At 42.0% G+C, this 27,049-nt stretch overlaps 1 protein-coding gene across 1 annotated transcript in view; it reads right to left on the bottom strand.

The window, feature by feature from the left end:
• Nucleotides 1-1,660: 1,660 nt before the first annotated feature.
• The window catches only part of LOC137260211 (uncharacterized), a 34,416-nt gene continuing 9,027 nt past the window's right edge, over nt 1,661-27,049 (bottom strand). Inside the window, exons 2-18 of the mRNA XM_067797905.1 lie at nt 25,380-26,081; nt 24,469-24,739; nt 24,020-24,179; nt 23,314-23,669; nt 22,310-22,682; nt 19,703-19,943; nt 18,595-18,847; nt 17,930-18,070; nt 17,187-17,233; nt 15,830-16,328; nt 15,183-15,373; nt 13,733-14,193; nt 11,551-12,267; nt 7,505-7,745; nt 6,120-6,372; nt 5,107-5,247; nt 1,661-2,823 (exon numbers count right to left, since the gene is read on the bottom strand). Coding sequence (XP_067654006.1) covers nt 2,670-2,823; nt 5,107-5,247; nt 6,120-6,372; nt 7,505-7,745; nt 11,551-12,267; nt 13,733-14,193; nt 15,183-15,373; nt 15,830-16,328; nt 17,187-17,233; nt 17,930-18,070; nt 18,595-18,847; nt 19,703-19,943; nt 22,310-22,682; nt 23,314-23,669; nt 24,020-24,179; nt 24,469-24,739; nt 25,380-26,081 — 5,201 coding nt within the window. The 3' untranslated portion in view covers nt 1,661-2,669. The remainder of the gene's footprint in view (nt 2,824-5,106; nt 5,248-6,119; nt 6,373-7,504; nt 7,746-11,550; nt 12,268-13,732; nt 14,194-15,182; nt 15,374-15,829; nt 16,329-17,186; nt 17,234-17,929; nt 18,071-18,594; nt 18,848-19,702; nt 19,944-22,309; nt 22,683-23,313; nt 23,670-24,019; nt 24,180-24,468; nt 24,740-25,379; nt 26,082-27,049) is intronic.

Raw genomic sequence — 27,049 nt, 5'->3', positions numbered from 1 at the left:
GCTGATTTACTCACCTCAGTATGAGTGAGTGAGTTTATTTTTATGCCGCACTCAGCAATATTCCAGCTATATGGCGGCGGTTTGTAAATAATCGAGTCTGGACCAGATAATCCAGTGATCAAAACATGAGCATCGATCTGCACAATTTATGAACCGATGACATTTGTCAACCAGAATGTTAACTTTCCCTTCTTGTTGAGCAGTATTTCAACAGCCCTAACCTTTGGTGTGTGTATTTCCCAGCGTCAGAGGAACAATCGAGCACGCGCTTTTGACTAAGATTTCAAAAGAGCGACATACCTGTCTTGCTCAGAAGTTATATGTTATAATGTTCAAGGCCTCGGCAGTGCTGTCATGAAAGTCTAATGGTAGACATGTGGAGGATAGTCATCTGGTACAAATTCCTACATCAACCGCACAAATATCACACTAGTTTATGCGCAACGCACAGGTTGAAGAGGAAGAGAGAAAGGAAATATAAGTATTCAGTTGTGATTCGAAAGCTGTCAGAGCATTGGGGTCTTTGACGTGGACTGGCATTGAATTCCACATTCATGGGGTTCTTGGTAAACGACCGTCTTCCAAATGAGAAAAGTTGGTACTGTCAGTAGGAGCTGGTTCTGAGATCGAAGAGATCTGGCAGGTGTGTATACTGTGTTCAAGCCAGTGAGGTAGGAAGGGACTTGGTTGTGGAGGCATTTGTAAAGACGGTGCAGAGGACGTTTAAGTTTATACATGATTCACAGGGGATCCAATTAAGGGATTTGAGAACTGGAGTAGTGTCACATGATTTTGGCTGTAACGAAATGATGGAAGTTGCCGTATTCTGTATTTTCTGACTCTTTCAAGCTGAACCCTGTTAAAGATCTACAGGCCGTTCGTTGCAATACTCTAGTCAGGATGAAATTAGACATCTGACTAGGATCCTCCCAGTTTTGTATACTTACTTCATTATACTTACATATTATGAATCATTTGATGAGTATACGATGTCGGGGATGATGATGATAATGATAATTAACAATGAGAAGTCTTACAGTGCTCTAACCCCCAGGCAACAAAGCGTGCTCAAGCCGCTATCACACTGATTATAATTATCCCCGATCACCCAATCCGCCTGTTCCGCGCTAGAAGGTTGCAGGAACATGACTTTATCCAACCGGGTACCCTTTTTCTGCTGGGTGACCAGAGGCAGTTTTGAATTCGCGTGCCTCAGGTGACATGTATCACATGTGCTTCTTTGTGGGGTAGGACGGAAGTCCTAGAAACTCTCCGGAGTCAAGCTGTCAAACAGTCATCCATCCAAGGACTGTCCGAGTTCGACGTTGCGAGCTTCCACTGACTTGTGACCTGAGCTCTGTGCACAGGACTGCACGCCATCATCTGTATGCTATGACACGGATTATGCATATTTTCCAAAAGCTTAAGCAATTAGAACTCCAGAAGAAATATTATCGAACGCTGTACTTTACGTTTTAGCTCCGTCATAGGTTGTTTGTGATTAGTGGCCACGGGGGAAGCAAAACGGCGGTTGATAACGCGAGCAACCGTCTGCAATATAGGAGAATAATGGGACAAGATCAAACAGGTTGAAAACGTTTTCACATTGAAAAGTTATTCGACTGTGATTTACAACCACGGTGTACATAACCAGACAACATACGCTGTAAAAGTATTTAATACAAACGTTAGAAAAATATCTCGAAGTATACAAACATATGTACATATATATGTGTGTGTGTGCACACGAGGTACATACCATGCTGCCTGTAGAATATATTCGACAATTAAAAACATTGTCCGCAAAAGCACCGATTCTGTTTTCAACAGACAACACTCAGCGAGATTGGGGTATACCTGTATTGTCACCTATAATTTTACAATATGTATTCGTACTGTTAACTGGCTATGGTCAACAATTGTTGGGAACATTCCTGCAATGGACCAGTGATTGCCTTCTCGTAAAGATCAGGGTTACAACTGATCTTCAGTAACCCATGTTTGTCATAAGAGGCGACTAAAGGGATCAGGTGGTGAGGTTCCCGGACTTGGTTGACATGTCATCGTATCCCAGTAGCACAGGTGGATGCTCATGTTGTTGACCACTGGATTGTATGGTCCCGTCTGGATGATTTACAGACCGTCGCTACAGAAAGTGGTATATTGTGACTGCGGCGTAAAACTAAACTCACTCACTAGTGATTGTCATCATGAGCCTCCACCAACGCAATTGGGAATCGATGACACGGAACATAGTCAACTTCCTACAAACCCGAGTCGCTTGGGTTGCTGAAGACCTCTAAAAGACGGATCTCAAACGTTTTCTAAACAATTACCCCTCTTAAACGATAACCTGTTTAAGTGAGTGAGTGAGTTTAGTTTTACGCCGCACTCAGCAATATTCCAGCTATATGGCGGCGGTCTGTAAGTATTCGAGTCTGTAAATATCGATCTGTGCAAATGGGAACCGATGACATGTGCCAACCAAGTCAGCGAGCCTGACCACCCAATCCGGTTAGTCGCCTCCTACGACAAGCATAGTCACCTGTTATGGCAAGCATGGGTTGCTGAAGGCCTTTCCACCCCGGAGCTTAACGGGTTAACTTGTTTAAGGTAACCTCGGTATTTGGTCTCCAACCCAAACAATACACTCTTTATTTTCTAACATATTATTCTATATATATGTATAACAATTGAAGTAAATACACGAGCAAAGTAAATAGTGTGCATTTTCTCCTGCTTTCTGCGCCTGATCCCGTAACTGTGATACTACCGGGTACCCTGACTGTAACCGCTCGCCCTCGTCTTTTCCCGTCAGCCGATCTGAAAACAGGCAATACACACAAATTTACAAATTAGTTACTTGCGCTTTCGGATAATGTTGAGAAACCTCGACGCATTTCCTTTTAAATCATACGTTCTGAGCTTCTACATGACATGTAAAATGACACCTGCCTCTTGACTGGATTTTTTAAATCAACGGTATTACACCCAGGTTACATATACAAAATATGGGGGGGTGGGGGGGTGGTCAGCTTGGAGATCGAAAAGGTCGCCTACTATATGTCATGAAAACAAAATGTCATCTGCCTCTCGACTGGATTATTTAAATCAGTGGACATGTTCTGACAAGCGTAAAATGGTTTATCATGCTTACGGTTAGTGAGCGAGCGAGTTTAGTTTTACGCCGCACTCAGCAATATTCCAGCTATATGGCGGCGATCTGTAAACGCGAGTCTGGACCAGACAGTCCAGTGAACAACAACATGAGCATCGATCTGCGCAATTGCAAACCGATGACATGTGTCAACCAAGTCAGCGAGCCTCACCACACGATCCTGTTAGTCGCCCTTTTTGGCAAGCATGGGTTGCTGGGGGCCTATTCTACCCCGGGACCTTCACGTGCACGCTTATGGTTAGTGTGTAAACGAGAAACGAGGCAATGAATAAATAGTTTAAGTAGAGCAGTGAAAGTCCGTAAAATATATATATGTGTGTAGATAATAAACTCAAAGACAGCTAATCGAACGGTTTTCGAGCTCTGTGCACCCCATGCAACAGAAAAGTTATTATACGAGCTTGGAACTTGATCGACACCTACAGTATTAGTGTTGATGAGCCAAGACCTGACAAATGATCCCAACATGCATATTTGGGAATGCACTCCAGAACATTCCATTTGAAACAAGAGGGAAACCCTTGTCGTCTAAATATTGTTCAGTTTCAGTTCAGTTTCCTCGTGCGAATCGTGTCGTGATGGTGCTTTGCTGAACTAAATCACCCTACGAGACACGTGTCAAGCAGTAGCGGTATTGATTTCACGCCACTGTCAGCATGTATTGCTCGCGCTTTATCGCCAATCTACCTGTAGCAACCAAGCGTATTTGTCCAGATTACTTGCCTCGCCTGCTTGACACAAACGCGTTCACTGCGCTGGCTCATCTAGCACTTGTCAAGCAGTACGTCAGTAAAACGGCCGCTTGTATAGCGCTGTAGCTCATACCACATAATCGACATCATTACCCTGGATAACCCAAACTGCCTGTGAGACGCTAGAAGGAATAAGCTCACGCCACATGTTTTACGTGTCCTTTTTTGTGGATCAGGACTGTCAGTACTGTGAGACGACATGACATTTGAACCCGTGGATCTGAATAGCGGTGGAGTCCATTTGACCACTAAGGGGCCGAGTGTATGTAAAGCGATAAACTGTTGTGACGGGTGTCAGTCTAAGCTTGCTCTACTGGAACGGGTTCTATTTGCTATCGACGATTTCCATATACAAACCAACACAACACTAGCATTGTTTGTTCTTGCTTTTTGTGTGTTTAACGATAACAAAAATAACGAAAGGTTAATTTCTGCCCTAGCCTAGGTTCTGTGTGTGAATATTTTATTTTATTTTAATACGTTAACTCATTTTAGAGTGCAAATACCTGAGTTTATTAGTCTTTTCACGGACCACTTTACAAGATACTAGTGAACCGGAAGCTGGCTTGACTAATGGAGGCGAAGAACGATCTGAATACCACGAGTGGCGCTTAAAATGTTAAATAAAACATATTTCACGTAAGTAATTATTAGATATGGGCAAATCTGAAAGCACTAACAAGTGAGGAAATGGGAGCGTTCCTTTGATGGCGGCGATATTTCATTTTGACATTAAAAATATTTTTTCGAACCGAACTTGAAGTGAGGGAAGTGGGCTGCCAACCTTTGCTCGCTTCACTAGTCTATGAGAAGACTGGTCATATCCTATATGCTACGCAATCCCATTTGCGGTACAGTTTGCCTGTGGGTCGAAATACAATACTGTTGCCAACACACACCCCCACCCCCACCCCCCACCCCACCCCCCACCCACCACCACCACCCGATGCCACCGCATCACGGTTATAAGACTTATTCAGTGCTACAGAGAGACTGGGGTCACCGTAGACAGACAAAAATGTAGACGTCCACGCATCACAACGACAGCTAAACATAACAACCCCCTCGGATGCCACCGTATCACTGGACGTCCACGCATCACAACGATAGCTGAAGATAAATACCCCATCATTAAGGAAGAAAGGTAACGTTTCTTTTGGCGATTAGTGCACTTACTTGAGCGCTACGAGGACCGTCTGTCCCTTCTTTGCTGTTATTTCCGCTGAGGCAGTCTGCCAGCTGTTTCCGCCATCGGTGCTGGTTTCCAAAACAAGGCCAGGTATAGGCGACTTTAGACTTAACCGACCGTTATCGTTCCTGAAAAAATGTTTTCATGAATATACTTTGTTTGTTTGATTCTCTGTTTTTGTAATTATAAAAACAGATGAAACGCTTTGAGTGGTCTTATTTGTAGTTCAGGTGAAAACATTCTTCGAGAAAAACTCAGTTTCACTATTATTGAAGATGTAATAATATGCAAATTACCTTTCTGTCCAAATTCCCAAATTCAGAAATATAATTTGGATAATACACAGGACTCATTTTCCCATCGCACTAAGGTGATCGTAAGATCTAAGGTAAAGCATGGGATTTATGGTTAACCATAGTAAAGGCTGCTTCGTGAAAGGGGCCTCTGATCAGCAGAGTGAGTTTAGTTTTACGCTGCAACATTCCCTCGGCGGGGTACACGAGAAATGGGCTTCACATTGTGTATCCATATAAGTAATCGAACCCGGATCTTAGGCGTGACGAGCGAACGCTTTAACCACTAGGCTACCTCATTGCCCCAGACGAACAGCGTGGAGTGTAATAATTGCCCAACAGTCTGACTATGGCACAGTATAAATGTACTATTCCCTGATTCCTCCATTTTAAATATTGCTTTTCATTATGTCCTCGATTTTCCCTTATGTTTGCCCTAAGGGTCAAGTCAAAAGGTGAGAGCAGGGTGCAAGGGCAAGCAGATTTCTTCTTCGGTTAACACACTGGCCCTACATGTGACAATATATTAAATGAAATTGACACCTTCTTTGGTTAATACTTAATACTTAATACTTAATACTTAATACTACGTTTCTTCCGTCACCGCGTCAAATAATCGCAAACTGCACTACGCCTTGAGGACGACAAAATATGTCCTCGTTTTGAAATTCACTCGCTGGAAATATATTAACTCCCTTATTACAAACCTTGCACCAGGGGGCGGCACCCGGTATGTGATGTTCAGTTTATCAAGGGCAGGTAACTCCTGGTATCCTAACGAGTTTGCGAAATTTATCCAGTCCTTCCGTTTCTCAGCGTTCCGCGTCTCCTCTTCCATTATATCTTCCCATGATGCCTTGTGCCACGCCCTTTCCGCTAGAGCAAGCATTCTGGGAAATATCATGTAAAACAGGTTTTCTTGTGTTCGAACAGTCTCGCTCCATAATTGGCCTTGCATTCCTGAAAATATACATGATGTAAAAAAATTGAATAAAAAATAAGACCCTGTTGATATATATTGATATATACTGAACAGCAAAAGACACAAACACACACACAAAAATAATTTTTTTCCAATAAATGAAATCTCATGAAAGTAAGCGTTCATGTTTATGTCTTCTATTCAAAACGACCCGTGAATGTCCCGGGGTAGAATAGGCCCCCGGCAACCCATACTTGCCATAAAAGGCGACTATGCTTGTCGTGAGAGGCGACTAACGGGATCAGGTGGTCAGGCTCGCTGACTTGGTAGACACATGTCATCGTATCCAAGTTGCGCAGATCGATGTTCATGTTGTTGTGTTGATAACTGGATTGTCTGGTCCAGACTCGCTTATTTATAGATCGCCGCCATATAGCTGGAATATTGCTGAGTGCGAATTAAAAGCTAAACTCACTCACTCACTCTATTTAAAATAATGTATGAAATGGCGTCCGTCTGGCGGCCCGCTGCTTGCTTGTTACATGACGGGCTTGCAACTTTATTTTATAACGGACCCTGTGGGCCAATACATTTCCCAAGGGTATATGTTTGTCCATGTCGTTGACTACGGGGAATTATTTCGAAAATTATTTTAAAATTGTGGTAGCTAGACACAGTTTATTAGTTTTCGAGTTAGACTGCAATTCATCAGTCCATGATGAGCTAAATCTGCAGTGGGTCTGAACTTGTCATGGGTAGTATACATCAGTTCAGTTCAGTTCAGTTGTCCACTCCTGGCTGCACAGGTTAACCACCAACTACTCCCTACAAGAAGAAAGAAGCGTGGGGCGTGGGGCGTGGGGCGTGGGGCGTGGGGCGTGGGAAATAAATAAACCATTTCCTCCCGAGGAAATTATAACAAGCACGTTTTAACACGAACACTCCCCAACCCATACCACGGCATACATACTGATGCATTTGCCATCCTAACATATACTTGAATATACCAAATGTTTGAAGAGTAGATTCATGGAGAGCAATGCTTAACTTCAACATGGCTTCTGTGTCCTTTTGTTGGGACTCTACATTAGTGAAGCATCAAATTCTGGGTCGATGTTGTGGAAGTGATTACACAGGTTCTATCTCATCCAACGGATTTGATTTACTCACCAACAACGTTTTCGGGTTTTGTCAGAGGTATGCACTGGCTACCGTCCTCGCCACACAGTTCCTCCTTCGTCATGGGGTCGCCGCTGCGCCGGACATCAACGTTCTCGTACACAGTGTCAGGCATGTAACCGAAAGTCTTATAGGTGTCGGTGAAACGGGTGGCCCAGTAGTACCCTCTCTCCTCTGGGTCCGGTTCATACGGATGGTCAAAGTAGAGGTCAGTTCCATGCGCTAGAACCACCTGACATACCATGAAGAATGAGCGTTTGAACAATATCATGACGATGGAATATTATACGTAGCGCTTATATCCAGGTAACTAGTACATGCTCAGGCGCTTGAGTGTTCCTTTGATCAACCAATGTCCTATTTCAGGCATTCTTTTAACCAACTCAACCCCTTGGGGAATACTCTACTCACGCAGCCCATATGGTGTTCATTTTTTTTTAAAGTCAAGTCCCTGGGGAGTAATCAACTCATGTAGCCTGTTAGGCACAACGAGTTATCACACAGCCTCGTCCCCCATAAAGAACCCATTTGTAGCTGGGTGAACTGGGACACACAGCCACAGCATCCACTGATACTGCACGTTACTATACCCGCACCTAGTTGTCTGTGCGTTTTCGTGTGTCCACCATCTGGTCACATACCATCGGATGGGTGAGCTATTTTTAAGTGCACATGGTACTGCTCAATGAGGGTCGTGAAGACACAGAAAGAGCCTGCAAGTAATGTTAGCTCCAAGGTTTTTACACAAGTGGGGATCGACCCAGGCATCTTTGGCTTACAAGCGCAACGCCGTAGACAGCTCGCCCAAAATGCCCCTAACCATATCATAGCTGGATAGTTGGATTCATGAATCTTCAAAGTGTGTGAAGATGAAAACAAGTTTGTGTTATGTTGTACTGACAAGAGCATGAATAAATTTTCGCTGCTACTATGTCCAAAGCAATACATCATTCTAGTCACTGCAGACCTTTATTTAGTCCTACATCTAAGCTAGGGGACTGCAGCCTTAAGCTGTTCCTGAACTGGATCGCATTTATTTCGGGCGGGTAACTTCAGTTGGTGCATGCCTCACAAAGAACAAGGTATGATAGAGGCCCTTATTGGCCCACAACATGTCATGATTATCAAAATTTTACAACACGATAATTTTAGCATAAAAAGGACTAAATTAATTGTTGAAGTTGAAGTTACACCCAACTGCATTTTTATGTTTTAGTGTTGTTAGTTTTCCTCTTTGGAGACCTCAAAGTTAACATATTTTACAATATCTTCTAGAAACCTACATTTTCTGATTTTCAGAGTGATAGAAATGTGTGAGCAAAACATGACCCATCCCAATTTTTTCACCACATATGAAGAGAGTAAATTAGAATGCACACCTGAAAAATTGTGGTGGGTCACGCTTTTGCTCACATCAAAATCTTTCAAAAAGTACATTTTTTTCGGTGAAATTGCCCCATACAACATCTCAAAAAATAAACATTGACATAAAATAACATCGTCAAAAACATTCCTTCACATTTACACAATTTTGCCATCATACATTATATTTTGAATGGATTTGTGCTCTAAAATACACATATCAAACATCTTTATTACAATTTTCAATATCATAAGGCACTCGAAAGGCTGATTTATGAGAGGTGAACATTGTTTTTTGGTTGTTGATCTCTGCTAGAAAAGTAAGAAGATGTCTGAAGATTTTCAAAATATGATCAAGCAGCATTGTAAAGGTGAGAATCTTTGTTATTATGTCAGAATTTGATCACACTTTTTCTGTCATCTATTTATCAAACACCTTTGAGTCACCTGTCTGTCAAATTAACACTGTCATTCAACAGGATTGCCATGTATAAAGAACTTATGTGCCTTCATGTTTCCAATGACCTATTAGATTTCTTTTGACCAAAATGACTACACTTAACTGTATGGAAAGGATTTTTTTAGCTAGAATAAGAACATTGTATCAAGGTCTAGCAGATGAGGAACACAAGGAGACGTCAAGTCACACAATGTCATATAGTTGTAAAGTGTAATATATAAGCTTAAATTCACACTGGGAGGCAAAGGAATATGCAGCCTAATGGTTGCAACAGTTGACTGTTGATTTGTACTTGTTATCAGACATGCAGGTTCAAATCCATGTAACTTTTCTTTCTTTTTTCAAAGTTTGTTTATCCAGTCCACAATTTTTAACTAAACTGTTTCACATCAAATCCAAATATTGTAATTTTTTCTGCAGTTTGGTAATCTATGTACACTGTTGAAACAAGCTTTAATTAACATCATGTAAATCTTATATTAAGACACTGACCATTCACCTTTTCAAGTCAGTCTAGTTGCCTTTGTTCCCAATATTTTAAAATTCATATTTTATATATTTTGATCTACTTTAGGTTTATACACTCTTGAATACTGTAGTACTTGACAGTGAATCAGAAACTGAGATTGATGACTGTGTGAACGAAGAGTAATAGTGGATGTTTTATATCTTTAAAGTGGATAACTTGTGAATAATTACTCTGTGAAGTCTTTAGAATACTGACTTTATCAACTTGCAAGGTGTTAATATGAACCTACGCTGACAATGAAATTGCACCCGAAATGGGCCCCTTTCAGATCAAGATCAGTGATTTTAGTGCAACATGATTGGTTATTGTAATAACATATGATGATTGAGATGTTAACTGTATATTTGCTAAATTTGGTTGTAAATGCTGACTTGTAACACTTACTAGTTAAAATGAAGCTGTGCCCAAAATGTAGCTTTACCCAAAACAGGCCCCTGTGATTCTTAGTACAACATGACTGGTTACCATACTTACATGTTGTACAATAGACTCATGGATTACATTTGCAAAGAATGCTGTGAATAATGACTGAGTTTGGGAGTCACAGTTGGCAAGTAATTGAATTAACAATGTTTTGCATCCCTAATTGGGTCCCTTGAGGTTAAAACATTATGATTGTCATTGAAATGTTTTTCAGCATGACTACCTGTCGTAAAACTGCTGTAATTTGTATGTAAATAAAATGACAGTTGTAAATAAGTCATTATGGCACAGTGATATTTCAGACTTCTTGTTACTTTTCATGGGAACATAAAACCCATTTTGGGCCCCTCTGCAGTGAAATTACACCTCAGATCATGTAAAATATAGCATTTTTATGCAAAGCTAACTTGTTTCTAAACAAATAACATGTTTTCAGCCAATTCTGTTAATGGGCCCAAAACCACCCTTATCATACCTTGTCCTTGTCCGCTTAACAGACTTTTGTTCACCAGTGAGCTCGAGTGCGGTGTTACAAAAACAGTAACAAATTCAGATCTGCTGAAATGTATATTTGGAACTAGAAATTTGAATTGTTGTACAATGCATCGGAGCAATTTTCAGGGGATATTGTCTTCAGTTGTAATCATCATCGTCGATATTGTTCTGCACCCATGTACAGTAAACAAATGTAATTTAGAGCGGAAGAACGATAGAGCGGACGTCTTCAGTTTGCTCAGAAACTAACTCTGTTTGGTGTAAAGGTAAAGATGTCTGTGAGTGAGTGAGTTTTATGAGGCGGTCTGTCAGAAATCGAGTCTGGACCAGGCCTTGCAGTGATCAACATCATGAGCACACATTGGGAACCGATGGCATGTGTCAACCAAGTCAGGAAGTCTGACCACCCTATCTCGTCAGTCGTCTCCTACAACAAGCATAGGTTCCTGAAGATCAGTTCCAATCCGTATCTTCACGGGACAGATAGCTGCGTACATTATATAAACAGAGCAATGAAAATCAGTGATGACACCAGGTGTTAAAACCCAGTTTAGTATTACGCCGCTTTTAGCAAAATTCCTGCAATATAAGAGGACCTATAAAGTAGGCTTCACACATTTGATCCATGTGCGGAATCGAACCCGGGTCTTCGGCGTGATAGGTTACCCCCGCGTTGACAACATGATCTTCGAAAACCTAATCTCCAAGTGGGAATGATATATGTTTTATTTCCTTGGCGTAAACTGAGAAATATTTTGACACACTAACCTTATATCCAGCGTTGGCCAGTCTGTATGCTCGGGTAGATACACCCCACTCCCACACGTTGTCCCATGCGTACGCCAAGACGTCCTCATTAGCCAGGAGTTCCCTTTTGAAGGGTTCGAACACGGACTCCATCAGACCATCCTCCCATCCTCCGAGATTCAAGTTGTGGAGACTGGTGATATTGGCGACCTTCCTTGTGAAGTGTTCCTTCAGACTGACGTTAGCTCTCAACAGCGTCCGACAAAATGTCGAGTTCTTCCATGCGCCTCCAGCCACTTCATCACCTCCAAAATGGAAGGTCTTCAATGGACTGATGTCTTTGTGCATGTCAACAAACATATCAACTATGTATTTAATAAAACTGTAAGTTGAATCAATACACGGGTTGATGGCGTTGTCCTTGAACATTTGAATGGACAGATAATCCGACGGATCGTCAACGTCCACCAGGCTGTACGTATCGGCGTTGTCAAGGTCACCGATGTCAAGGAGACGCTGTCGTCTAGCTTGCATGGCCAATATAGCCGCATGCGCATGTCCGGGTGAGTCTACTTCCGGTATTACTTCAATATGGCGAGCCTTAGCGTATCGCAAAATATCTTTGTAGTCCTCCACTGTGTAGAATCCTGACCCGGAGGTTGTATCATCTGGACCTGACCCGAGTTGGCTGATGACGCATTTCTCTTCATCAATATCATGACATCTTTTACCTCCAACCTGAGAGCATATGCAGAGTTGATGATATATAGCCCGTTAATATCTTGTATATTTTTCAATAGTAAAAGGTTTTAGATTCAGATTTTAGATTCACATATTTGTTTTACATCTCTATTTATATCTACATACATTTAGTTATTTTAACTACCCCTTAATGTAATGTATAACTTAGTCACGATATGGCACAAATACTGCTGATGTGCGCATGCGCAGAGCGTGTAAAAATATCTACTAGCTGACTTCCGCTTTGATCATATGTTTACCGATAGTGTAAATGCACTCAAAACAAAATGATTAAATAATAATTATTTTCGTGTGACAACTGTTCATAGCTGACTAAATACATTGATTTGCATATGCTTTTCAGTTATTGATGTCATATTTTGATTGCAGCTACTTCAGCAATGTATGTTTTATAGGGATGTGCGGGAAGGACGGTGATAATGATTTATGGTTATACAAGAACTTATTGGCATAAATTATGCTATTTATTTCACAACTCCTGGTCTTTGGTCCTTACAAGAATAAAGAGAAGTTGCATTCGACATAAATATATTTGTTTTGGTGTTCGTTTTCTTTACAGTGCGGTACGACCAAGGCGGATGTCTGCCAGCAGATTTTTTAAAATGCTATGCACATAGCTTAGACATGAGTCTAAAATTAATTTGAAATCAACTTATTCTCTTTAACCAACGGGTATGACTTGCTGGCCTTCTCCGAGTCTTAGTGAGTATTGGTCTACTGGGAGACTTGCTGATTACATCACTCACTGAACATATTTACAAGTCATTCAATGACAACCATTTGGACTGGTTCACATGAGCATGGAACCACACTCTCAATCCTTTCATTGTTTATTCAACTACATCATTTATCCGCCAAAGCTGGAATGCTCATCTTAGAGACCATCGCCAGTCACCACCTTGCAGCGCTTATTAGGACTAGCCTAGCCAGAGTCTACATCCCCAAGCCTTCCCAGAGTGCAATAAAGACTCAATTACCAGCATCACTTGATTTCCTCCAGACCAGAAATTTCCACGGTCCAGCTTACACTTACTCACTTGGTCTCTTATCTTCTACTCTTCTACAGTCTCCCTCCACTACCCCCATGTATCAATAATTCAAAAACTCACTGACTCACCTGAGTGAGCTCCTCCAGATCTTGAATCTCCACCCGCCAGCTTACACTCACACATGCAGAGAATCTCCATGAATCATTCCATCACTAACTCTCCTGAGTTCGTCCAGACCTGATATCTCCACTCCCAAGCTGACACACTCACCTGAGAATATCCATGAATCATTTTATCACTGAGTCGCCTGAGTGAGGTCCTCCACACTACAAATCTCCACCCCCACCAACACTAACTCACCTGAGTGAGCTCCTTCAGACCTTGAATCTCCACCCTCCAGCTGACACTCACTCACCTGAGAATCTCCATGGATCATTCTATCACTGACTCACCTGAGTGAGCTCCTCCAGACCTGGTATCTCCATCCTCCAGCCTTCGTCGTCCGTCAGGTGAAAGTGGAACCTGTTCAGTTTGTACCTAGCCATGGCGTCCAGCAATTTCATCACCGACTCCTTCCCATGGAAGTTCCTGCTGACGTCTAAATGCATCCCTCTGTATGGAAACCGAGGAGCGTCCTCAATGGTACTCTTGTACAACTTCCCATCAGAGCTGTACCTGAGAGCGAGACTAAGCAGGCTTTGTATTCCATTGAAGATACCGTCAGACGAGTTGGACCAAATCTGGATGACTTCATTGACCGGATCGACAGTCAGAGAGTATGCTTCAGGCGATGAGGTTATCCTTCCATTGATGATGACTTGCGCGTTTCTCTGAAGTAGCTGGATGTAGCCTCGTTGTGGTGGGGCTGATGTGCTGACAGTGATGTTAGAGTAGCCTCCCTTGGAGAGTTCGTCTGCATTAATAATAGCATTGCATATTGCCAGGACCAGAGAGGTGTTTGGATAACCATTTTCTGCTTGACTGAGTTGATTTTTCCATCACAGACGGATTAATATTTCCGTGTGAAAACAGGTAAAGGTTGTTTTGATATTTTTAGTTGTTATTTAAGTATTGAATTTCTAAAAGAAACCGATTTGCTTGAAAAATCACAGATCTGTTTTTCAAACAAATGAATAACATAATCGCTGAAATGATGGTGTAAATCCCGACAGAGTCAATTCAGGAAGGACACGTGCGGTAAGGCCCCACGATCTCTAGTATGGTGATCAACCTCAGTTTTTGTCGTGGATCTTTGGCCTGATATATATTATATTGTCAATAAATTTGAAACACACTCTAGTTTTTAGTTATATCTGTGACATTCTTGGTGGGTCATTTTTATACCTTGTTTTTTACATACAGTGAACGCTGCCCAAACCGGGCGGTTTAGTTTTACGCCTCACTCAGCAATATTCTAGCTATATGGCGGCGGTCTGTAAATAATCGAGTCTGGAAAAGGCAATCCAGTGATCAACATCATGAGCATCGATCTGCGCAACTGGGAACCGATGTCTTGAGTCAACCAAATCCGCGAGAGTGACCTTCCAATCCTGTTTGTCGTCTCTTTCGACAAGCATGGGTTACTGAAGATCAACGAGTTTAATGTCTTGGGAGATACGAACAACCCATACTTTTCGTAAGAGGCGACTAACGTGATAGGGTGGACGGGCTGACTGACCTGTTTGACACATGTCATCGTATCCAGTTGCGTAGTTCGATACTCGTGATGTTGATCTCTAGCTTGTAAGGTCCAGACCCGATTATTTACAGACCGCCGCGGTACAGCTGTGATTTAATGGAAGTCGTGTAACATCACTGGGAAGTGATCACCACTGTGCTTATTTTTCTTGTAGCACATCGTCACGTCAACGTCGTGACGTCAACGTCGTCATCTGAACTGACCTTTGAGGACGTCGGCGTCAGCTTGGAACAATGGGTCAGTGGTGATGGTTTTAACTGCTGATATCATCATTACAAGGTTGTAATCCGTCACCATGGTAACTGGAGTAGGGATAACGGGACTTGGAGACGATCCCAGATCAGTTATGTCCTGGGCCATTCCATATCGTACAGCAGGGGTGTACGGGTCGTATCTGGAGTATATGACATAGAACTAGAATAATACTGTATATCACACATACAGCAGGGGTGTAAGGGTCGTCTCTGGGGTATAATACATAGAACAAGAATAATGTTGAATATAACACGTACACCATTTCTTGCTGTTTAACCACGCAAAAACAAAACAGAATCTTTGTTTGGCTTTTTGTGATTAGGTCTTTAGGGACCATCATCATCATATATGCAACGGGGATAATGCGTATAATGAGTGAGTGAGTTTAGTATCACCATCATCTGATTGATCGAGTCTAGTTTTACGTCGCACTCAGCAGAATTCCATCTATAAGGCGGCGGTCTTCAAATAATCGAGTCTGGACCAAACAATCCTGTGATCAACAACATGCACATCGATCTGGGGCTATGATGACTTGTATCAACCAATAAAATGATATAAACCAAATCAGAGGGAAATACTGGAATCCCCGTACCTGTCTTTCAGACCAGGTGTGTCATACCGCTTCCATTGGTTGACTGTAGTAAAGTCCCCCACGAACTCTAACCCAGGTCCCTGGGTACTGGCGATGGTCCGAGCCTTGAGTCCCTCAGCCCACATGTACCAGTTGGGCATCATGTCCGTCTTGGACACTGACCAGTTCTGAACACGGAACTTAAGTTTCCGAACCTCTTTCGACTTCAGTGGCTTAAACTCAATAGTTGGCTCCATCTTAAACAGGCATCCCTTAACATGTTTGATCGTCATCTGCTCGAGCATCAATTCCGGCTGGTCATCAGGCACCATGTAAATGCTGCAGTAATAGATGCCCCAGTTGCCCTTGGCAACGTCTTCTGAACCTGTGTTCTTCAGAGTGACTTCTGCAAGAAACGTGCTGGTGCCATCCTGGAAGTTGTCCAAGACTGAATAGCTGAGGGTGATGTTTTCCGCCATGTAGTCTATGACAGACTGGTCTACCAGCGGCAAAGGTTCGCCTGGAGGTTGACGAAATCATATATTACTGGAATGAATGTCACCGTTGATGTTATATGTATGTTTTCATACAACATATGCAAACCTTTCTTTACCCTTTACGAGATATTATCCTTATCTTGTAAAAGTAACAATGCTCAACCCCATGCAAATTAAAGTCATTAGAGTCATGTTACAGGGCTCGATTTAAGATGTTAACTTACTTGCACAAGATGCAACCTAATATAAAAACCTAGCTGCACCATCCAAATTCCAGTTGCACGAGTTATGTTGCAATATGTTGATACGATTATGTAGATGTATTCAGAAGTGCACCCACTCAAAAATTGACTTGCACCAGTCAGACTAAGAACTGGGTTGCACTTTGTAATGTTGAACTACCCAAGTGCAAGTAACAGAGGACTATATCGAGCCATGTGTTAACACAACTGTTGCTACGTTTTAATGTCACCAAACTTCGTTCGCTAACCAGGTAGCAGCACGATTCAGTTTATCAACATGTATATTCATCTTTGATCCCAAATGCTGCAGATAGTAGTATGGTCTAGCCATGCGTTTCGACTTGCCCACAAGGACCACTTTCCATGTAATGACATCGCTTCCGTTTTGCGAAATATACGACCGAATTGCAAAACGCAGGGTGATGAAAGAAGCTGCACCTATTAGAAATTGATAAGTATTTCCGGTTTATGTTTATGTCCGATTTGAGAAACATACGACCATAACGTCTAGTTGACAAGAACTGCATTTCGAAATACCCCTAAAACATGGACTGTAATCTGCAGCAAGAGCAAATACAACGTTTAGTATATGTCTTAGTCTAAAGGGTGTCCATTGCCATTAAAACCGCCAACACTCACGCCCTTGAAGTTTTACAACCCGACTGAACCGCCCTTTGTTGGTGGATCTGAAACAGATATTCCCAGTCGTCAAAGACCTATCAGTTTGGGACTAACACAAGTTCGTGACATTTGATATCCTAATGAATGTTTTGTGATTAATAGTAAGTATTTTGCGTTGCTGATCTGAAACAAATCTTACTATATCATTTACGATATGATTAGGATAGGAGGGGTACCCCATTTCCACAAAAACTGAGGCTTTATAATTTGTCCATCTACATTTTCCGAAACATTGTTTTTAAGTACTTACTAGTCCCATCACCTAAGAATATCAATCCGATAATGTCAGACGTCAGTTAATTATCCAAAATTGTGTTGTTTAAACAACAGTATGATGGATGTTTGGCACCGTTCTGCTTGACCTGGAGAGGATTTGGGTTGTAACAGAAGGAAACACACTATCAAGCTTCTACAGGACAGAACTTGACCTGGAGAGGATTTGGGTTGTAACAGAAGGAAACACACTATCAAGCTTCTACAGGACAGAGCTTGACCTGGAGAGGATTTGGGTTGTAACAGAAGGAAACGCGCTATCAAGCTTCTACAGGACAGAGCTTGACCTGGAGAGGATTTGGGTTGTAACAGAAGGAAACACACTATCAAGCTTCTACAGGACAGAGCATGACCTGGAGAGGACTTGGGTTGTAACAGAAGGAAACACACTATCAAGCATCTACACAGCAAGATCAAGCTCTGTTCACCTCGTCCGGAGATACAGAGTGTCCCATGGCTTGACCAAGACGTTAGTATTAGCTTTAAACCACGTATTCCCTCCGTCCTTGCTGTACTGGACAGTCAGCCCTGGGTAGGTTGTGGTCAGCTTCAGAAATCCATTCTCTTCCCTGTGAATACATTCGTAGGTTGACATTGAGTGTACTGAGTCATGCTACTGGATAATGTTCACCTAGATATTTTAAGCAGGACAAATCGCCCTGCTCTTTCAGGTCCTGTTTTGTTTTGTTTTGTTTTAAAAAAAAAGACAATACGACATTTCTATTTCTTGTTGAGGGTATTGATTTCCTGATGAAAATAACTGTGATTAACTTAATAGTACTTGGATAATACTTATTAATACTTGGAAATCTGTCATTGCCTGCATTTTGGGAATTGGTATGTCCCGTTTTAAATTCTATCATCCTGTCCTTTTTCATACTTGGAGAAACTCTGCTAATTAGGTATATGCTACCCACGAAAGAAAATGGACTATCTTCCCATGAGCATCAAGACATTTTTTTTTCAAAAACACCACAGATCAAATATCGTACATTAATCAGTCCTCAGTGGAATGTATCGTAATCGGGAAAGACAATTACAAGTATTCATTTACAGGATTGACCTCCCTAACGCATTGTTATGAAATACTCACACAGCTCCTGGTGGTGGAAGTCGGTATTTAATTCCCTTAGTTTCTAGTCGCCGAAGTTCATAACGGCCAATCTGTTTAGCGAAGGAGCCCCAGTCTTCTTTCATGGCGGCCTTGCCAGCCTTGGTCCCGCTCTCGTCCTCCCATGGTGCTTTGTGCCACGCTCGCTCAGCCAGTGAGAGCAGTCGAGGGAAGAGTTGTGAGTCAACATGTTCTTGTGTTCTTGCAGTTTCACTCCACAAACAAGCTTGGAGCCCTAGGATCAAATCAAGTGAAACGTGAATCAAAGTGAAACGTAAAGCGTGTATCAAAATGAAATGTAAAATGTGAACCAAACTGAAACGTAAAACTTGCACAAAAGTGTCCCTAAGTCAGATCAAACTGCAACTTGACTTCAAGTTAAACAGGTTGCTGGTTTCTGATATATATATCCCGTATTTATGTATTATTTGGTCACCAGGAGCACGTGCCATACATGCGTTGTGAAACAAACACCTACTCATGATATAGACAAAATTGCAGAATCGGTTCTGCTTTTAGCAGAGAATTCTTATAGATTTAGAACGAATATGTTCTTTAAACAAACAAATATCTTCCACAGCTTGGTCCAACAGCTCTTTGTAGGATATAAAATCCAAAGCAAACTTGTTCCCCCAGCGTTTATAGTGTAGTCTAGCTACCTAGCTAAAAGTAATTGTCCAGAATTGTGCCAGAGGTGGGCTTCACTCATAATGGGAACAGAGTTTAGGTCTCTGGCATGTCCTGAAACTGGGGCAGTGGAGTAGCCTAGTGGTTAAAGCGTTTGCTCGTCACAATGAAGACTCGGGCCCGATCCACCACATGGGTGAAGCTCCTTTCTGGTTCCTCCCTTGTCACTTTTGCTGGAGTATTGCTAACAACAGCGTAAAACCCAAATCACTCACTCACTATATATCATCTCGGATAGATAAGTTCATGGACGATACCTAGCAAGACATTGCCATGTAACAATAAGCTTTATTGTTAAGCCATAACGTTATCTTTATTGTAGAAAATTTGCATCCTCTCTGTTTATGAATTACTGTTTAAAGTATATATTAGTTGCGTTTTATTAGTTTCAAGTAGCTTTTACCGGCAATATTTTCTGGTCTCTTCAAAGGGGGACAACTCTCGTCATTCACTCCACAAGCTTCCTCCCTCTTCAGGGCTACTCCTGACCTTCTCACTTTTATCAAGGAGTAGAGGTTTTCGGGAGTAAAGCTGAAAGATTTCTTAGCATCGGTGTACCTTGTTGCCCAGTAATAACCTCTTTCTTCTGGGTCGGGCTCGTAAGGATGGTCGAAGTAGAGGTGGGAGGCGTGAGCCATCACGACCTTCAAGAAAAAAATAATTAGCAAGCAATGTCAGACATCAACGGATCAAAAATATGTTCTAAACAAAACACGGTACAGCGAAAAACACATCCCATATCATCTACTGGAGGTTGGCCAACTGTATGACAGCGATCTGAAAATAATCTGGACAGGTGATCAACAGCATGAGCATCAATCGACGTAATTGGGACACGTAGACATCTGTCAAGCAAATCAGCTCTATTGTAAAACTATGGCCTCATCATTATTTTGAATACGTAATACGGATGCTGACAGTTATTTCCAAAGATGTCACTGATGATTGTGAGTACGTGATTACGTAAGACACGGATTCACCACGGATACAGATTCATGGTTCTGTCCAACATTAGTTGACACTGCAACGCGGTTCGCATTTGAGTCGTCATCCCGTCCGGATCCCATTGCAACAGAAACCTAATTAAGGGGAACGTTCCTTTTCAAGTCCGTAACAAGTAAACATGTTTGTAACCGTGAGAAGGCCGCTTTGGACCCTACGGGCTCAGTATCATTGTTCGCGACAGTTTCACCTTTATTGCGATTTCCTGGGGCGTTCGTTTGTTTGCTTGTTTGTTGTTGAACGCGGGTTCGATTCCGGATATGGGTGTATGGTGTGAAGCCCTTACCCCATGTATTCCGCCGTGAGGTTGCTGGAATGGTGCTAAAAGCGGCGTAAAACTAAACTCACGCTTGGTTAGAATCCTCATCGACTTTTTTCGCGACGGGTACGCACCTCTGTCGCGATATGTTCGCGCGTTTGTCGCAGTGCAACATCGAAATTTCTCAGTCGAGTTTTCGTTACCATATTAATTTCTGTTCTCAAACCTGCTTTAATTTGTTCGTTGCTGGTTCGCGACTGGATCGTAACTTGGTCGCCAAACCTGTGAACCTCGTCCGCGACGGATTCGCGACTGGACCGGGCCCAAATTGGTATTCGCTGTAATCCAACATTAACCGAATCTTAATCGAGGATCATGTATACTCGGACCTCGTTGTATCGCGGCATTCATGGTATCGCGGCAAACGGTATTTCCGGTTTTCCGATCAAGACACGCCTCCTAGAGATCATTTGCATATGTAAATCGGCAGTCAGACGTCAGTCGCTTGTTTACATTTTGGAAAACAAGCACGATGTATCAAATCTTTATAAGTATTATCCAGGAGAAATGTTAACATTAAAATCTCTAATCTTTTGGAATCTGTTTGAACCCCATCCATGAAATAATTGCAATAATATTTACGTGTCGTTTATGACACTTCCCACTTGATCTGAACTAGGTCGCCTGCATCTTATTGATGCCATATAAGGTAACGGAAGTGACATTAGGAGCTATATTAATCTACCGGTGGATGGCAAAATTTGTAATACAAATAAGGAAAGAAAATGTAATATGATCCCTGACCAATGAAAGCGAATTTACACACTCAAACAAAATAGAAATTGAGAAAGAATTTTATTGTACTCCTGTACACATAATTATTTATTCATATTCTCTCATGATTTAACATCATATTTTGCATTGAAATATGGTTGAAATCATGCCTAAAGTATAAAATCAAACAATATATGAAATAATATAGAACATTACAATGAAAATAAATATTTTAAGATATTACATTTTCTGAAATATTCTTTTCTCTTTTATTAAAATATTCTTTAAAAGAAATCATTTTTGAAAATATAATTTCAATTTAATAAATCATATTTATTCAGGATTGTCGCAAAGCTAAGAGAAAACTCAATTTTTCTGCTAAGGCAAGACGACAGTATGATCCTGTTAGCTTGCGACAAGCATTTGCTGCCACCTCTATCTTGTCATAGTGAAGTGGGCTCAGTGTGACAAGTGTCAGAACTGGACCCATTTGTCATTTTGCACTGACATCACTTGTGTCTTAGGCGCCACAGTGAATTTCTCTGTCCACATTGTGAATAAATTCTCTAAATGACTGTGAAACTAATTTGATTGAGCCTGGTGGTTTCCCGGGATAATGTTTCATTATGGACACAGTTTTGTGCAATTTGGATAGCCAAAAGATATCTCAACCTTTTTCACATTGAGGGGAGTAAAGAAATTTCATTTTCTTTCCCTATTTCCTTTTGCAATCCGAGTTTTAGTGTTTACCGCGATACGATGGAGTCATCTCCTTTGGTAAATATTAACCGGCTTCGTTCGTCTAATGGCTCTCGCTGAAACACTATCAAAGTTAAAATAATATTTTCTACACAAATGTGCTGATTAAATGTCATGGTAATCGGATTTCATGATGAAAAAGGCCATATAAGTTCCAAATTCTATTGACGATTACGGATATGCTAAGTACTGCGATACAACGAGGTCGCAGGCTACCTTGTATCCCTTGTTGGCCATGTCGTACGCCCTTCCTCCAGTCAGGTTCTCCCAGATGTTGTCCCAGGCGTAGCTGTACACGTCGTCGTTCTGAGCCAGATTCCTGTCAAAAATGTCATTATTCTGTTTCACGATGCCATCTTCCCATACTGCCAGATTTAGATTTCTGGCAACCGTCAGATTGGCCAAACGTTTGAAAAAGTATTCCTTGACCTGCCCAGTGGACACGGTATCCGAGCCAAGCAGGGTCTTGCAGGCTGTTGAATTGACCCAAACCCCTGTACCAACCTCGTCACCTCCGTAATGATAAACAGTTAAAGGCTGAATGTCGTGATGTAATGCCACAATCTCTCGAAGCACGTGGTCCATGAACCTGTAACAGAAAGCACGCGGGGCCTTTGTTATTTTAACTGTAATATTTAACCCACCAGCATCAAATATTAAGTAGAAAGCTCTTACAAAAACACACGTTGTATTCTGTAATAAAACTGGTATAGAGCTGGCTAGAAGAAAAGGCGTTCGCTCGTCACGCTGAATACATGCACACGGATGCGATTCACAACACCGAAAACCAGTATCTATTTACCCATGTCGACTTTTTCAAGTTTATTGCTGATGTTTCCTGTTATTTTTGCACGGATATGTGCGGCGTAAATCATTACTCAGGAGAGAGGCCTCATTGCAAAAGACACTGCTCTTCTCATTCGATTTTCGTCACACTGTCAGTTTCATCATGGAAGAGGACTCCCACGACCGTCGTCCATGTTTTCAATTGAATGGCGACTGCTGTAGCTTAAACATGGAACCCCCACTGAGAAAACTATACGTGATCTCCCTTGTTCAAACAAACGGGCAAGGTAGTCTAGTCATTAAAGCGTTCGGTAATTGCGACCAACGCTCCGGTTCGATTCCCGGCATTGAAGTCCATTTCTGGTGTCCCTGGCGTGTTATTGCTGGACTGTAGCTAAAAGGGACGTAACTCTCTCGGTCACGCAGTCACTCACTTGTATGTAGATTCCAGACAGGGATTTATTGAGTTGTCTGTGAACATCTGTGCAGTGATGTAACTTGAAGTGTCCCCTTCTTCAGTCAAGAGGTACTTCCGGCCTTCCTCCTCGCGGCCTTGACCTTGGAGAACCTTAAACCTCGCTTCCATTGATTTCACAGCAGCGCGAGAATGTCCCGGCATGTCAAACTCCGGTATGACCTGAATGTGCAGTCTGTTTGCTTCCCGTAGAATTTCCCTGTAGTCGGCTGTTGTGTAAAATCCGGAGCCGGAAGTAGAAGCGGTCGGACCGGAACCAAGTTGTGGATATAGGCACGTCATTTCCGTGAGATCGAAACATCTCCTTGATCCTATCTGAAAAGATAGCATTAATGCTTTAGCTTTACTTTTGTGTAAGTGAGTGAGTTTAGTTTTAGTGTCTGGTAGTACAGTGAGTAGGTGAGTTTAGTTTTACGCCGCTTTTACCAACATTCCAGCAATATCGCGACGGGGAAAATCAGAAATAGGCTTCACACACTGTACCCATGTGGGGAATAGAACCCCAGTCGTCGAAGTGACGAGTAGACGCTCAACCACTAGGCTACGCCACCGCCCACCAATCCCGAGACCTCAGTGTCTTTTTCGGTATTTTCAAATTAATTTAATTCTACTCCACAATTATACTCCCAACGAAATTCCCTATTGCCTAGAGGGTTCATTTCTACCTGGGTGAGTTCCTCCAGCCCTGGAATCTGCAATCTCCAGCCCTCGTCTTCAGACAGGTGAAGGTGGAGCTTGTTCAGTTTATACATGACCATATTACCCAGCAGCCTTAGCACTTCCGATTTAGGGTGGAAGTTGCGTCCAACGTCAAAATGGAGGCCCCTGAAGATCAGTTAGAACATCTTGTTATTCGTCGAACACACACACCCACAAGTGCGCCCACAAATGCCTGGATTATATGCATTGTCATTAGATAGATTAGCCATGGATAGGAACGTCTCACATCTACCGTCCGATTATTTTTATGAAATGTATATAAACACTTGCAATTATAGTGGGTGAATGACTTCACCTTTCGTGCAAAAAAGAATTGAACTGAATATATACTGTCAACATTTACCTTTCTCCTTATTCGTCAAACTCTAAAATATCAAACTCGAGATTGTTTCACCTGTACGAGTATCTCGGCGAGTCAGTGATCTCCATCTTGTAAATGATATTTCCCCTCTGAGACATGAGGCTCAGCAAGGTCTGAGCTCCGTACATCACCCCTGAGGCTCCTTGTCCCGTGATTTCAATAACTCTGTTGGTTACATCCACTGTCAGTCTGTACGCGTCGGGGCTGTTCGGGATTCCTCCCTCGGGAACATCAACATTGCCAATACGCATGCGTATGACGTCATTTCCTATGTCCGCTCCACCAAGGTCAATATTGGACATCTCTGCAAAGGTTGGCTTAACATGTAGATCGTCAAGACCAGACAAAAACAGTCTCGATTTCACAGGGCGTATAATCGATATCATATTTTGTCAGCACGCCAACACAATTCACAACCAGGTTACCCAATGATTGTTCACATTCAATGACATTTAATATCAAACACGAGTCGAATTTGCAATTATCTCCAAGTAAAACCCTTGAATGTCCTTCTGAATTCTTCAATCATTTATTCTTTTTCGATAACTCGAAGTATAGACACTTCAACATCGATACAACGTTATTTGACTGCACTTGCAAAACATATGCATCAAAATATATGAGGCACCATGTGAAGAAAGTTAGATTCTCAGTTGGAAATTACATTAAAGGTGATAGGTAATACGGGGCTAACTTCTATTCCTGCTGAGATGTTTTTATCTATTTTTATAAAAAAAATTTAGCTAGTAAATAATACCTACCTCCTTGACAAGGTTCTTAAGAGGCATGTAGAATGTATATGTATAGGCATGTATAGGCATGTAGGCAAATATTATGGATGTCAACTTCTTTGTTGTATGCCGCAACCTTTATAGCCAAGAAATATTGCTAAAATATTGCCAAAAAGTGGCGTAAAACCATACGCACTCGCTCACTCTACTTACGCCTAAAGTAGTTAGCTTCGTTAGATAAGCCGTCCAGAGCATACACCCGCCATGTGTTGACGTTGATGGTCAAGCTCTCGTCCTTGACCACCGTCATATTCAGAGGCTTGGGGATGACCCTCACCTCTCCGTTGTCAGCGGGATCGGTCAAGTGATTCCGTCTGTATCTCTCCTGGGGGGTGAAGGGAGCATATTTGTCCGTCCCGTATCGTTTTACTTGCTGCGGTTTTATGAAGTCGTCAACGAAAGATACGTCTTCCAGAGCAGTGCTTTCTATGACCCTGGGTGTTAAACCTGGCGCCATTAGGTACCAGTTCGGCATAATATTTGTTTTAGCAACTTCCCAAAACTGTACATAAAACTTTATTTTCCTGCTTGTATTTGGCGGAAGATCAAGGAACGTGTCCGTTGGTTCAAGTCGAAAATGGGAACCTTGCAAATGGGTGACCTTGACCCCTTGACCTTCTAGGACAACCCCTTCTGGTCGGGGTAGGACATCGGGTTCTATCATTCGGATGCTGTCGAGGTATATATTCCATTGGCCTGACTTACTCAGAGTGTACGATCCTGAGTTTGTCAAGATCACTTCCACAAAGTATTTGTTGTCGAACTCTAGATTGTCCTTGACCTTCCATCTGACCTGCAGAGTTTGAGCAAAGTTGTCCAGCTGGCCTTGTGTCCAGACCTGGCAGCTGACCAGTGCTGAAAGATAAAAGAACAATTAGCGGTTTCATCACAACGAAAACATCGGCCATCGAAAAATAGATATGGATCAAAGACTCTATCCCGAAGACTAATTTTGATGGTGATTTCGTGAAGTCCACGTTTTTCGAAAACCCGTATCCATCTTTGTTTAGTTGATTATCGATTTCATTGAAGCTACGAGTAAGTCAGACATGGTTTTGGAATTCTATGTCTGATCTACAAAGTGCTGTTTCCAAAGTAATTTATTTCAAATCCCATGAAGTTGAGTTGGTGCAATTTTACGCCACAATAGTCCAGTTACATGGAGTCTCGACCAGACAATCCAGTGATTAGCAACATGAGCATCAATCTACGCAATTGAGATACCATGGCATATATCAACCAAGTCAGAAAGCTTGCTAGTCATCTCTTATGACAAGCATGTGTAACTGTAGACCACTTTGTATCCGGATCTTCATGGGTAGGCAAGATGAGAGATATGCCACATCAGCAACGGAATTTCGTTCCCGAACCGAAATCCGTCATCAAAGATTACCTTCGATGAGATACAGAGTAGATGCTTGGCGTTATAAATAAATGTCCATACAATATGTGTATAAAGTCGGAGATGCAAACGTCAATCCTACAACGCATATTTATTTCCATGGAAACAGACGTCCTAAGAAATGATCCCAAAATTTACTAGCGGATGACGGTATACGGTAACCGCAACTATTATGTTTTGTTACCACAGTCCACATCATGGCATCTACCAACAAAGATCGAGCCACGAAAATGTGGTCGATGTCATGAGCACCATCAACACCACTGTATCCAGGGTGTTGCATCAGCAACCCATTCTCGTCTCAAAATGCGATCAAAGGGATCTGGTGATCTGGCTCGCAGACTTTGCTGATACATGTCATGGCATTCCAGCATCAGACATAGGGCTATCGCGTAGGAACCCTAAAAGTGTTCAACCAATT

This window comes from Haliotis asinina, chromosome 13 (genome assembly GCF_037392515.1).
Source record: "Haliotis asinina isolate JCU_RB_2024 chromosome 13, JCU_Hal_asi_v2, whole genome shotgun sequence".
Taxonomy (NCBI): domain Eukaryota; kingdom Metazoa; phylum Mollusca; class Gastropoda; order Lepetellida; family Haliotidae; genus Haliotis; species Haliotis asinina.
Note: the sequence above shows the minus strand (reverse complement) of the source record. Positions and strands in the feature narration are given on the sequence as shown.